The sequence below is a fragment of the Pholcus phalangioides genome, unplaced genomic scaffold, assembly GCF_987345545.1.
Source record: "Pholcus phalangioides strain wild (caught in Gottingen) unplaced genomic scaffold, Ppha-v1.0 ptg000015l_1, whole genome shotgun sequence".
Taxonomy (NCBI): domain Eukaryota; kingdom Metazoa; phylum Arthropoda; class Arachnida; order Araneae; family Pholcidae; genus Pholcus; species Pholcus phalangioides.
Genome location: NW_028301608.1, coordinates 86,237,473 through 86,252,889, shown reverse-complemented (window position 1 = coordinate 86,252,889; position 15,417 = coordinate 86,237,473). Strand labels below are relative to the sequence as shown.

At 34.5% G+C, this 15,417-nt stretch overlaps 1 protein-coding gene across 4 annotated transcripts in view; it reads right to left on the bottom strand.

Moving 5' to 3' along the window:
* The window catches only part of LOC149076935 (uncharacterized), a 28,444-nt gene extending 16,567 nt beyond the window's left edge, over positions 1 to 11,877 (bottom strand). For 2 of the 4 annotated variants that reach the window (XM_089244661.1, XM_089244660.1), the window contains exons 1-7: positions 11,706 to 11,877; positions 8,363 to 8,491; positions 6,841 to 7,027; positions 6,421 to 6,657; positions 5,572 to 5,682; positions 1,120 to 1,231; positions 425 to 492 (exon numbers count right to left, since the gene is read on the bottom strand). In XM_089244661.1, the coding sequence (XP_089100787.1) occupies positions 425 to 492; positions 1,120 to 1,231; positions 5,572 to 5,682; positions 6,421 to 6,657; positions 6,841 to 7,027; positions 8,363 to 8,419 (772 nt within the window). In that variant the 5' untranslated portion in view covers positions 8,420 to 8,491; positions 11,706 to 11,877. The remainder of the gene's footprint in view (positions 1 to 424; positions 493 to 1,119; positions 1,232 to 5,571; positions 5,683 to 6,420; positions 6,658 to 6,840; positions 7,028 to 8,362; positions 8,492 to 11,705) is intronic. The other 2 variants (XM_089244657.1, XM_089244658.1) reach the window with 1 other exon arrangement.
* Between the last annotated feature and the right edge of the window lie 3,540 nt (positions 11,878 to 15,417).

Sequence of the window (15,417 nt, the reverse complement as noted above, 5' to 3'; positions counted from 1 at the left end):
AAACTTTGAAACTAATGGGAGACTGCAAGCGATTGAAATGTCAGGCAAAAAAGTACACAAAGAGAAAAAGATGTTATGAGTTTCAAAAAGACGTTTGTTATTTTGATCTAGTAACTTTCAATTAATCTTAATTTGGCAACAAAACATCAATTTACAATTCCTTTTACGAATGCTATCAATATAAAAAGTTTAGCAATTTTGTTCTAGATAATGGCAAAATATTCCACAAGAAACATTGCTTTCTATGCATACTGTTGCAAAATACTATAATTAATACATATTGTTTTCTACAAGAGCGTTATGGTATAGCAATAATTAAAATTTCTCTTCTGTTCATTAAACAATTTCTAAATTTGAACTTAAATTAATATAAAACTATTGAGATAACTATTTTATGAACTGAAAAAGCATCAATATCATTTACCTTGACTCCTGTGATAACCACCAAATATTTGATTAATAACAGTTGTTTCTTTACTAGCTGGATCTAGCCTATAAAAAATAGAAAACTTATCTAAACTCAGTAAAAAAATTTCAACAGTGACAAGTTATCATACAAGGAATGTCAACAATATATATATATACACACATACATATAATGACTTCGCTATATTCAAATTACTGAAATTGCATAAAATTCAAGTTAATATGGTCTCATTGTCTTTTCTCCCCTTGATCCTGTGGTCTGCCCATCTTGGAAGGTATCATGGAAACTATCTTTTGAGAACCCTTTCAGTACTGCCTGTCTTCCTCAAGAATCATAATCATTGATAAGTGAAAATGTGACACTTAGGCCTATTCACGTTGTTTGTTATAACCCCCCCCCCCATATATAAACTGCGAATTTCAGATGAAATTGGTGCTGTGAAGCTAACAATTTTGTTCACCAACATTCTTTTGAAGAAAATAGATTTTTAAAGCATTGACAAAAGACCAGTTTCACTATGTCTTCAAAAACTGGTAGACAAATTGGATCAATGATCTTCAATGACCAAAAAAGGTCATTGAAGAGCATTTTATAGCTGACCATACCAAGCAAAATTTTATACATTTGATTCCAAAAAAAACACACACACACACATAAATATAAAGTCAGTGAAACTAAAAAATGACACTCACTTAGCATGCCCATCAAAGTTCGATAAACATGACTTCCAGAGATTATCAATGACATAGCGGAGAAATTCATGAGCATCTTCCTGACGTCCAAATTGAAAGTGCTTAGCAATAGCTGAAAAATGTATTGAACATGAATAACTAGATAATCACTTTAGGAATACAAAATTTTAATGAAATCATTTGTAATTCAATATCATTATAAAATTTTTCTACATGTCATTACTGTTTTATGAATAAGTACAAAGTTTTAGAAATAAAATGTTGAAGGTAAAAAAATCAAGCTTTAAAAAAATACTTTAAATGGACATACATTGATACCTCAGCTAACTAAGATCATTCATTCTTTAATCTCATTGATTAGCCAAAATCTTTGTTAGCTGAAACAATTTTCCATAGGTTTCTGTGAAAAATCATGATTTGTTCTAGAACTGCCCAAAATTTCAAAGTGATGTTCATGAAACACCAAGAAACACTATTTAAAAAAAAATAGAAACTGATGGAAGGTCGAGATAAACAATTTCACAGTTGAAGGAATTTAAAAAATAAATAAACAAACGTAAAGATGACTATTTTAAAGAGAAATTCAGTATCTTAGGATCGAATAAATGAGAACAATGGAAATTCACAAATAACTTTATAAATAATAAAGAAAATATCATTTTACCAAATTATGATAATCCACACTGACTAGCTAACTCTTTTAATACCAATTTTATTGATCAGGTGAAAAATGATGATATAAACAATCAAGAGAGCAATTCTACTCATATTGAAAATCTAATATTAATTCATTTGTTCTTCGATAAATTGATTTCGCACAACTTTATAATTTAATTAAATCCACTAAATAGAAAACCTGCCGGAAATGGCTTAACAGAATGCTCATGATTATCTATCGTCACCACCCATCAGTTATAATTTATCTAATCAACAAATCTTGAAGTACCGGAATTTTTTCACTGAACTCAAAAAATCTATTGTCACACCCATTTACAAAACAGGTAACAAAGAGGATTTTAACAACTACAGACCTATTTCAATATTACCTGTTATGTCGAAATTAATAGAAAAATGGGTTAAACAACTTAATTCTTATTTAAAAGCTATTAATTATTACTTGCATTGTCTATTTGGTTTTAGAGAAAAAATAAACACTGAAATGGCTATGACTAAATTTATGGATTGCATAACAAATCCTAAAAGGTAACAGCTGTGTTTATTGATATTAGTAAGGCATTTGATTCAATCGTGATATTTTATTAGCAAAAACTTAAAAATATTGGAATAAGAGGCTTTCCGATTGACTGGTTTAGATCTTTTATTACAAATAGGAAACGGCATAAGAATTAATAACATTGTAAGTGATTTTAAAATAATAAATACAGGTGTACCCCAGGGATTGGTTTTGGGACCAATACTTTTCTTAATTTATATAAATGAAATACATAATGTTAATATTTCTGGTGATTTGGTGCCATTTGCTGATGATACTGTCTTAATTTGTACTGCTGACACAACTGAAGATTTGATAAAAAATTTAGAAAATGACATTTACACCATAAATAAAAGAATTAAAGGCCTTCGACTACAGCTTAATGCAAGTAAAACCAAATGGATGCATTTTAATTCAATGAATCTAAATACACAGACAACTGAAATTAAATTTCATGAATGTGATGATTTTCATCCTGATACTATTTGTAATTGTGCTTATATAGAAAGAGTAATAAATTATAAATATCTTGGATTAGTTATCTCATCCAACTTGAAAGATCATACTACTTTAAAATTGTCAATAAACTAAGAGCAATTATGAGTTTGATGTTTAAACTAAAATCTATTATTTCATACAACAGTTTGAGAGAAGTTTTCTATGCATGGGTATTCCCACATATATTATATGGATTAACTGTCTGGAGACGAACGTACAAAAATTCTATTCTTTCTTTAAACTGTTTATATGATTTTTTTCAACAAGATATTTTACACATTAACAACAATTTCTCGCAATGCAATATATCACTAATTCATTTTAACGTACATCAACTTTATTTATATAAAGTATTGCTGTTCATGTATAAAAATTCTGACTGGTATCCCAACAGAGCAATTGCACAAAGTACTATGCGAACAGAAAATCTAAAAATCTATATTATGTACCATTAAAAAGAAAAACAATTTATAAAAAATCTTTGCTTTCTTGCTCCAAGGTTATGCAATGAGTTTAATGGTATTAATAGACAACAGTTTTCACTTAATATGTTTAAAAGAGCTATAATAAATTGCATATTTGAAATAACGAATATTGAACAGTTCATTTTATTTAACAATTAACTAATTACTGTAATTTGAGAGAGGGGGGTAACATTTAAACATTTAAGTAATATTCTAAATAAAAGTTAATTTTGATATTGAATATTATTGAGTATTGTTTTTGTACACTTTCTCAAGGTTGCCGAGGAGATTGTCCCATTCATGGCACTGTTTATGACCCATGGAAGGATTATGTCCCTTTGCGTCGAATAGTGTTTGTTTTGTAGTTCTTTTTGTCTTTCTGTCTTGTATGTTTTTGATTTTGTCTTGTCTAAATAAATAAATGATATCATGTACAAATGGTGTTTTATTTATTAAGTGGATAAATGCATTTTCATGATACCTATTTGTATTTTTCGTTTTAAGATTGCATAACCTATTTAAAAATTATAAATTTTTCATTAAAAATTACTGATAGAATTTTCCTAATGAAATGAAATGTTGGGTGGGGAAAAAAATTTAAAAAAATCAGATGGTTTTTTTGAAACATTTTCCTTATACTTTTGAACATAACTGCTTTTCAAAAACTTTGTAATGTTATTCTGATTAATTTTTTGTCATTTTTAGGAAATTCTTTTGAATTATCAGGGCATTTTTAATGGTCATTTTTTAGAATTTTTTTAGGTCAACAACATCCAGGCCTTGCTTATCACTTTAATATGATTATACCTGATGGCAGACAAAAGATTAGGTATTTCAAAATAAGCTTCTATGAATCACCAGGACATTTCAGCAAATTCTATTTGTTCTTTTCTTAGCACAGTGACTCTTGCTTAATATACAGGGTGATTATAAAAAAACTATCCCGACATATGGGCCCCTAACTATCATACCATTCACAGAAACTGAATGAAATTTTGGCATAAGGTAATTTGAGGTATGCGCTCAAGAATGATATGGAAAACAACAGTGTCACTCTTACAGTTACGGTTACAGTGAGAAAATTTCGAAAATATCAAATGGCAACACCAAGTTTTTTGTATTGGAATGTGATCTCCATTGTGAAAAACCCTAAATAGCGTTGGAACGGCAACTGTAGCATGAAAATCACCGGCGGTAGATAGGCTAAAAGTGAGGACAACCAATAAGGACAGAGAAGCAGCATAAAATAAAGCATTTTATTGTGTTTCACAAATTTTCCACATGACCTTGTGGAGGACTAATCAGGCTGGGATCTCAGCCGAAGAAACGGTGGGACGAATGAAACGAACATTAATGCTCTGGTGCACGGCAAAGTCCTCTTTACTTTTTCCTTGCCTAGCTCCGGGGAATTATGGGAGGTGCCATTCCAATGCTATTTAGTGTTTTTCAGTATGGAGATCGCATTCCAATACAAAAAACTTTGTGTTGCCATTTGATATTTTCGAAATTTTCTCACCGTAACTGTTAGAGTGACACTGTTGTTTTCCATATCATTCTTGAGCGCATACCTCAAAATACCTTATGCCAAAATTTCATTCAGTTTCTGTGAATAGTATGATAGTTAGGGGCCCATATGTCGGGACAGTTTTTTTATAATCACCCCGTATAATAACCAGGATGTAATAAAGTCAAAGTGTGAAAACTAATAAATTGATGGGTTGAATCTTGTACAGGAAATACTCGAGATAGGGGAAAAGATTGAAACTCTAGAAATACTTTAAATAACTACTGCTCCTTGATACCCTAGGCTGACTTGTGTGCCATCTTTGAAAATGTGTGCAAATGTGACATCAATTTTATCACTATAGCAAATCACTGTTTCCTATATCCTCCCTTTTTTTAAACAATTAGACTTTACTTAAAGCAGCAAAACCAGTTTTTTATTCAAAGATGGAAGGTGATGATTCACCCTCCTTTCTATGTGCCTTACTTTAAACTGCTCCCACAGAGTAGACAGCTGAACCACTTATTGATGGTGGGGGGAATGTTTGTTTTCCCATTTCAAAAGTGCATATCTTCAATTATTTGTGCAGCTTAATAGTTACATTTTGAAACACATTTTACCCGAGACTTTAAAAACAAAATCCACTGAATTATGCATGCATTCAAGTCCCTATAAGAACTATGCTTATAACACAAAAAGGAATTTTTTAAATGAGCATTTATGGTGTCACAATAAAAATTTCACAATCAACTGGGTCAAGGATTAATACACACCTTTTAGTTTCTGATAAATATGAGCTGGTTTAATGACATCACCAGTTCTGTCAATAGCTCTCTTCATATGTTGCTGTAGTTCACACATCATGCAGAACCCTGTCAACTTACCTGCAACATTGAAAATTTATTGATTCAGACTTCGAAAGTAATAAGAAAATACAGTCACCACTTGTTATGATGGCCCCATTGTTGTTCTGCTTTCGATATACATAACAACCACCCGATTTCACATCAGATTTCAATGGAACAATGAGGGTCCTTATAACAAACATTGACTACATATTTACTTTAGCATGTTAGGCACTTTTGGAACAGTTTAATGTAATTATGTAATCAGTCATTGAACTATCATTAGCCTATTTAGCTTATCTGCTTTTTCTTCTACAGCTTTATTAACTTATTTTATCTGTCCTTTTGTCAAACTTGAGAGGTGAATTTAAAATAAGCATGCTGCTCCTAATGAAATGAGTTGATTCTCATTTTTATAAACTCATGCAGAGCAATTAGTTTATACAATCAAAAATTAGTAAATGGGAATAATGTTTTGGGCTAGAGGACTAGTAAAAATGTGTTGGTTCATAATTGGAAGTTCATAAAATCTAGAGTTGTCTACATGTACATGCATGAAAACAAACAAACAGTAAGGATTTCAAAATAAAGCATATAAACTGTTTATAAAAAAAGGTGAAAATATACTGGACGATCTTAAAAGTTTGCTTGCAATATAAACATTTTATTCCTATTAACAATTGCATAAAGTCCCACAAAAGAGGGGGGCATGAGATCAATGAATAGACACCGAAATAATTATGATAACAGAAATGACAAACAGAAATAATTACTTACATTTTGAAGAATGGTCAGAATCATGAAGAAGATAATTTGCTAGAGGAGGAGTGTACGTTAGACATTGGAGAACTGTATTCATAAAGCAGGTATTTCCAAAGTTAGTGAGACCAGCACCTATTTTATGTGTTTTCTGCCATTCTGAATTTATTTTCCCTGAGTAAAGACAGACTTTTGGGCAAGGAACCACGTCATCATCAACACCATTTTTGTTCCCATTCACTAACTGAAGTTTAACTGTTCAATAAAAAAAAGGAAAATCAATGGTTATGGTTGTTCAATATATTAAAACCGGACTAATTTCATTGATGTCACTTGCTTAGCTTACTTTGTGAATTTGAAAGCATAATTACAAACAAAAAATATGATTGTTTTTTCTCAAGAAAGGTCTAGCAGAAGAAAGAAGTCAATTTTAAAAACCTTGAGGATTCTTGTTTTGATCCAAGTTCCCTTTTTTCTGTCCATTAAACATTAAATTTGAAGCTTTCCCTGTCGACTGTTTTTGAAGAAACTTCTTCTGATCAGCAGGAGAAACCGAGTTTGTCTTGACATCTGCCATTGTGAACTCAACAGGCACCAAAAGTGATGCACGCACTCCACTTGAGACCTGTTTCAATTCAAATAGTGGGTCAAACAATGAGTAAAACATTAATTCAATAGAGACACAAATTGCATAAACTTGCTTGTATGAGAGTAATGATTAAAAAGAATTTTTCATTCATATAATAAATTTTACAGGAAAAAATAGATTCTGAATACATGCCACTACAGTAGACTCTGGACCATCCAACCTAATGTGATGGAAAGATGGGCCGAATAACAGAGAAGCAGGATAGGTCAGAATAGAGAAGCCATTTGCATGCCTAAGGCCCATGCCAAATGAAGTTTGCCCTACAGCTGTAGTTACTAATAAATTAATCTGAAGTTTTTTTCTTCTTTTTTTACGTGTATATTACATATAGTAATATACATGTAGCAATTTTACGTTCCCAGTTGTGTCTTATTTGCATATTCGCATGCACCTATGTTGCGGTTGGACGAAATGTTTTCTGCACTAATGCATTGTTGAACTATGTGTCATTTCACTTTCATCATGCATTGTTGAACTATGTGTCATTTCACTTTCATCATGCATTGTTGAACTATGTGTCATTTCACTTTCATCATGCATCGTTGCAGGATATTCTGCTCAGTCACGTTTCAGCATCAATTTTTTTAAATTCTTGACGGTGTTAAACAGTTTTTGTTGGGCAGAGGCTTAGTAACTTGTTTGTATTTTCAAACCCCACAGAATTTATTTTTTTGATTTTAATTTCACATTTTCGTGATTTTTTTTTAATTTAGTAGTATGAGTTTACCGCCCATTCAGTTTCGTGTGGATTATTTCGATTTATAACATGTACTTTGAATTATTTCACACGTATGTGCCCTAAGGATTATTCCCATTTTTAATGTGGATTATTGCTGTGCTTTCTCCTTCTTCGCGGGTTACAGTAGAGTCTGCACTTTTTGGCGCCAAGAAGGGTGCTTATACTGCTTTTCCACCCTGATATCTCCATAGAGCAACTACTGTGGAATAGTTGTTTTGGTAAAACAATTCGACAAAGAAAGCGCAATCTCATAAACTTATCATCATTGTGAGCAGCCAACACATTGAGAAACAAGATCTCCACAAATGTTTCTAGGTTTTATGATAGCTGCTGCATGACATCACATAAATTCAAATATTTACTACAGGTATTCAAAATGAAATGCCCTCTGGTGCAGATATGTGCAACTAATTTTTTATTCCCTGAAACAAATTCCCATCACTTCATAAAGTCCTCCACAAAATTTCACACTTTTCTGATAACTGGTTTTGCCTGTAGGGTACTTTAAAATAGGGTCTTTCAATAATAGACGTCCTGTATATGTAAAAAATGTATGAAATGAATGAAAATACCTTTTGACTAGGAGGCAAAGCACCAGAGATATTGGAAACTATAGTAGAATTAAACATTTCTTTTTCACTCTACAGCTGATTTCTGAGGCACCAACATGCAGTTACAATTTATTCAAATGTTCTATTCACCTGAAACAAACATTAAAAAAGAAAAATCTACATCATTAGATGCATTACTGAAGTTGAAAACAAATAAATTAATTGAACACGAGAGTGTGAATTTTCTCGCTCATGACTATCCCAGAAACTTTTAGAGGTAATACCATTCTTAGAAGAGAGAAGAAACATATCATTATAAAGAAATTATTATAGTGAGTAAAAACACTATGAAAAAAAAACCATCAGGACTAGGGAATAATATTATTTATACAGTCAAACTTACTTATAACGAACACTGATATTAAAATTTTTTCTAAATAAAGTTTCTTCCTTTCCCATGAATTTTTTTATTACTTTTTTACGCTTAAATTAAAGCCCGCATGGAAGTTTGTGTATAACAAATATTTTTGCAGTTTCTCCGACTTCATTATGAGCGAATTCAGCTGTATAAAGGATTATCATAAAAGAGGGCGTCACTGTATTTACTAATATAGTTAATACTCTGGGCTTTCACAGAAAAACGGCAACACTAGTGATTTGGCAATATTTTGCCAACAGTTAGGATTAGGTGGTTGGAAACAGCTCAAAACTGTTCATATTATATCCTGAAAACAGTTTGCTCATATCTTCAATCAATTAAATAACAACTTTTGGTGAGAGGGTTGGTAAGGTTTCTGGATTGTTCAGGATGGTGAATATTAAGTATGCCTATATGCCACCAAATTTCTGGCTAGTAAAAATGATGTTGGAAGAACAAAATCAACTGATCACCAAATCTTGTTGGCCTTAAATCTCTTATAACAGTACTGGTATATTGAGAGTGTTTCTGATACTGTACTTAATAAGATAATAAATATTTATCTTTTCCATTCAAAGCACATCAAGCGAGAAGAACTGACTCTCTGCCCTAATACCACAAGTTTTATAACACTATTTCAAAGTAATAAAATGAGTACTTAATAGATACTAACCAGAAGTATTTATATCGCTAAATGCAACAAACTCTGTGTTGAAACTTTTAATTTAAATCTTTATAAATCATGAAATTAAACACAATAGCAGGAAATAATATCTTGTCCAACAAGAATAATTCAATCGATACTGAATGATCCTAGGCCTAGAATTTTTATTTTAAAAAATACAACGTTGCTCTACTTTGTTAAAAAAAAAAACCCTGAAATTAAGGTTTTTTAACCTACCTCTAGCAGTTGCAATTTTTGGTCATAAAAATCCTAACCCTATTTATTACATTGTCCAATTGTATAAAAAAATCATGATAACATGCTTTTGATCACTCAATTCTAAGATGTACTGCAGCCATGATTTGGCAATTGAAAATACAGTCAATTCCCGTTTTAACAAACACCATTATAGCAAAAAATCTTATTTTATAACGAAAACTTTTCTAATCCTCTAGATAAGTTTATATAGGAATAATATTAAAAAATCTGGAATTCCTTTATAACAAATTTCATTATTACGACGTGATTTCTCCGGTCTCTTGGAGTTCGTTATAACGGGATTCAACTGTACCATAATTAATTTCTTCCCATACTTGATCTTCCCATACTTGATCGAAAACAGCTCAAAATGTGTTTATAATATATGCAACTGAATACATTTTGTTCATATTTTTAATAAATTACTCTGCGGACCAAGAAAAAATATCAATGTATTTTAATAATACACATTAATTATAAATACACAGATTATCATTCTGCAGAGAGGGAACCCGTTATCAATTTTAGGGAAATTCCCAATATACGGTACATTACTGTTTGGCGATAATTTTCTATCATCAGACCTTATTTGCCGTGACTTGATAGGGTTACAGGGAACACAGAACATCTAAAGCATTCATGTTTTAAGGCCGGAGAGGATAATATTGGCCCCATATCACTGCTTCGGCAGTGAAAAACTTGGTGACAAAAAGGTGTACCGCATATTGGGAAAATTAACCGCATTCTTTTCCAAATCTGCATTGTTAGCACAATCTTTATAATCATCCATTATCCTTACCATCCTCGTGTAAAAAAAATAAGGATATTGTTATGTTGAGAGGAATTTAACATTAGACAATAGGTAATTCCAAACAAGATTTGAAAAATATTGTTGTAGAGGGATAGAGGGATTTATTGTTATATTGAGTATTGTTATGGCGAGATTTCATGTAAATAACAGCTTTTGGCAAGAGGGTCGGTGAAATTTATGGGTTGTCCAGAAAAGGGAAGATTAAGTATATCGCCAAATTTCAATTAGCAAAAATGTGGATTGAGAGAAATCACCATCTCACCATTTCACTGCCGAAGCAGTGATATGGGGCGAATATTATCCTCTCTGGCTCTAAAAACAAATGCTTTAGATGTTCTATGTTCCCTATAACACTATCAAATCACGGCAAATAAGGTCTGATGATAGAAAATTATCGCCAAACAGTAATGCACCATTTCCCTAAAATTGATGGTAACGTGTTGCCTCTCGACAGAACGATAACCCCCCCCCCCCCCCACAACAATATTTTTTCTTGGTCCGCAGAGTAATTTATTAAAAATATAAACAAAATGTATTCAGATGTATAGATTATAAACACATTTTGAGCCGTTTTCGATCAAGCGGCATGGGAAGAAATAAATTATGCTACAGTCGAATCCTGTTATAACGAACTGCAAGAGACCAGAGAAATCACTTCGTAATAATGGAATTTCATTATAAAGGAATCCCAGATTTTTATCTCAATTGATATTGCTTTTCTGTGTGTTCCTACTTTTTTTAATGATTATTATTATTTGATCAAAGCACATCTAGCCGGAAGAATTGACACTCACTGCCCTAATAACACAAATCCCTCTATATCCTCATTCTTAACAAACACAGTTTCAAAGCGATAAAGTCGATTAGTACATCACAAACACTAACCGGAAGCATTTATATAAATAGCGAATTCAACAAAATCCATGTTGGAAACGTTTTAATTGAAATCTTCATAAATCACCAACCCCATCCCGCTAATTATCAAAATAGCGGGAAATATAATGCCACGTTCAAAGAGAATCATTCAATCGATATCCACTACATTGTTCAATAGTATATACAAAAAAAAAGGGTCACGATAACATGCTTTTCATTCACTCAATGCTACGATGCGCGGCAAAAAGACTCCATCACGGATATTTATTTGCATTGAAAATGTAATAGGAGATCCATTATTCTTTGAATTTTTCATAAATTACATTAAAGACTTTACCTGCAGTTCGTAGACGGCTTCTCTTTCATTCCGCCTTTGCCTTTCAATATCGGATTGTAATAAAAAATAAATGGATATTTTGATACAGATACAAAATGAAAACGTGAACCAACCATTGCCAGATATACATAACACGCTCAACACACACACACACACACATACATACGATATTAATATAAAAAGAGTAAGATCGTTCTGATCTTGCCGCCCACGTTGCGGCGAAAAAAAATATGGAGGAGAATTTCAATTAATTAATTATTTTTTTTGGATTCAGTAATTGAAAATTTTAAATTAAAAATGTTTTTTTTTAATCGTGTTTTTTAATACATTAAATTTTGTCATTTATTTTTTCCGAAAAAAAATACAAAGTGGATTTTTTTTTTTCGTATTTTCATCATCACAATAATTTTATCGATGTCGTCTGCTCTGATTTTTAACGCTTTGGTGAAGCAGATTGGTTCCCATTCCATCTGGAGCAGTTGCATTTGTCGAGATGTTCGGAATTGGATCTAAACTATGGTTCTGAGTCTAAATCGTAGTTCTCGTAACGAAAAATGACTGCGTTTCAATGGTCACAAAGATGATGTGGAAGTCGATTCAAGTCGGATGGGCTACTTCTTCTGAAAAGCAGGTGCATCTCACCCATATTTCTCTCCCAACAGAACCTCTAACGAATGGATACAACTGCAAATGTGCGTGTATATTTTATGAACCTAAACGTAAAGCTTGTTTCTGTAAAATCTTGTTATGTGCTGCCATCTCTTTTCTAAATTCGGGAACCAGAAAAATTGGTTGGTGGTTTTTTTTTTTTTCTCTTGGTTGTATCCTATGAATTTTTCAAATGTTGTAGGTCTCAGCTGATATGATCAGTGCTATCGAAGACGAGGAGTGCTGTGGATGTTCAAGCACGACACGACATTTCGTGGCATGGGATCGAGCCTAGAGAAAACCTATACCTGGGAAAGTGTTTTCTAACCTTAATGATGTGGCAGACCCCATGTAGTGGAGGTCAGTTGCGTCGAATACAGGAGAGTGAACAGAGGTGGATTTTAACACTTTTTTCCAATTTAGGGGGCCCAATATTGTCTTCTGCGGCCGGGGCTTCAATCGATTTTAATCATGGGCGGAGATACGGCAATATTGTGCATGTAAACGGGACTTTAGACAAATCTCAAGTCGAGCACTCACAGGTTTTGAACACCTTTTACGTTCCTATCAGGGCCCCCTCGTCTTGGAGAAGAGCTCCTAGCAGGGCGTTTGGCAAGTGCGAAGGGTGCGGCAGCACAGTGCCGCTAAGTTTTAGTGGCCACAAATGGGATAAAAATGATTTGATTACATTCTGACTTTAATATACATTTTGACTTCACAAAGCAATAGCTTAAAATATTGCCGCTGTGGTGGTCGAGTGGTCAGAGTGACGGACTCGCGTCGCGAGGTCACGGGTTCGAACCCCACCGTCACCACAGTTGCGGTCGGCTGAAGTTGGTTTTCTGTGGTTCCCAACTTCAAGGCACGAATGCGAGACGATCTCGCCACAGAAAGCATTAGACCTACAAACAGCACATATGTAATTCAATTACAACACATCATTCACTTCACTTCTAAAATATAGATGGTGGCACTGAAAATCAAACACAACACTACATACGCATTCAGACTGTTAGGTACACAAACAGTTACACTTCCGGCACAACTCACAAGGCAGTAAATCGCCCATAGGTGGTGATAGAAGAGGGTCGCAAAGCTGTTTTCGCACCGGGCCGCAAAATACTTAATCCCGACTTAATGCCTTTTGAGTCGTTCAAGTATTACGTCAGCATCGATAGAGGGGAGGGTATTTCAGGTTTGGTGGCTTTTGATGGCAAGGGAGGAAGGGTGATGTTGAATGATGCTTAATGATGTTTGAATAATGAGTCATCAACTCGGTATGTCGAAAACAAGAAAAACCTTTCGCTAGTTTGTGGGTACCTGAACCAACATTCTCTCCATTGATAAATCCTCTATAGAGCCACTTTGTTGATCTCTAAATGTTCCGCGGATTTTTCAAATGATCAGGAAATGTGTCCGGTCGCTCAAGTGCTCTAGAAATGTGCCGCGTGTCACTCAAGTGATCCATAATTATGCCGCGTGTCACTCAAGTAATTTGGGAATGTGCCGCGGGTAACGTGAGTGATGCAGAAATACACTGGGGCAGCTTATATTCTCTAAAGCTATGCCTCATGGCACTCAAGGGACGTCACTAAATATGTTCTACCGACCGTTTAAGTGTGCTGACAAAGTGTCGGGGCCACTAAAGTGATCTGTGAATGTGGCAGGGGGCCTACTTGAGTGATCTGAAAATTTGCCACGGGTCGCTTAAGCTCCATTTAAGCTGTCTTTAAAAGTGCCGCTAAGTTAATTTTTACAAAATTAGGTTGGAGGTGGCGGTCCACGTCAAATAACAACAAGGCCACATTTGGTCCGAGGGCCAAGGATTTACCCATATATGACTTGGAGCAGCGTTTCCCAACCTTTTGAAGTTCGCGGCACCCTTGGGAACGACATTAAAACTCGAGTCACCAACCTCGAATACAGAATACAATTTACTACAACAAAAATCCCTGAGTAAAAATTGTCGCCACGAGCAGAGAAATTTTACTCGCATATATATGTGATGTTGAAAAGGGCAAAAGTGCATTAATTGCTTTACTATGGCCGTACGTGGACAGGCGTGGACGCGATTGGGAAACACTGGCTTAGAGGGTGGGTCGAAATGAACTTCTTAAAAAAGAAATTTGTAGTTCTTAGCCTTCAAATATCAGTTAAATTTACAGAAATTGATTATAATAAAATATAAAGGTATTTTCGTCCAAAATTTTATTATTATTTTTTTAATATTTTTGCATCGGAAAAAATAAATTTTTGATCGTCTGCGGGGGGGGGGGGGGGGGTTATGAGCCACCTATGTCCTTCCCCCGTGTACGTCTCTGATCTCAATATGTTTAAAGGCGCGTATACACTAGCGAGCCAATATTGCAACGCCCGACCCCCTGCAGCGGTTCTAATCCGCTCGTGGGTACACAAACTCCCTTTGTGTTAGTTGAAAAAACCGATTCCAGGTGGGTCCAGTGAAAACAGCTCAAGAATCGTTCACAACACCGTACAAATTACTGAAAAACCAATTGTGAATGCATTCATTGCATGATCCGCGCGCTAATGTATACGCGCCTTTAGAAGGTAGAGCTGATGAAATTTTTCTGCTTTTCTGACGGGGGGGGGGGGAAGAGAATCAGAGTTTTGCTGACGGGGGAGGAAGGTCAAAATGGGTAAATATCTACTGACGAAATACTTGAACGGCCCCTTTCCGTGGGTCCCCGAACCAGACTTTCCACAGGCCCCCTCTATTATAGACAGAGCCGCAACTGGGGGGGGGGGGGAGCAGGCGCGAGATCGCGCCTGCTCCCCCCCTGAAACCCTATCATTCTGAAACCTCTCCTTCAACATTACAAGGGGGGGGGCGTCAAAAAGCGCGCTTGTCCCGGGTAGCCAAGCATCTAGTTGCAGCCCTGATTATAGCCACTAGAATAAGGCAGACCCGTTGTCAAAAATTTCGTTCGGGGGGGGGGGGGGGAACCAAAGTGATAGAACAATAGATTTGGCCATCTTTCCCCCCCCCCCTTTTCGGTCATTTTCTCACATTTCGGGAAGGGGACAGACCCCAAGTCCCCCCCCC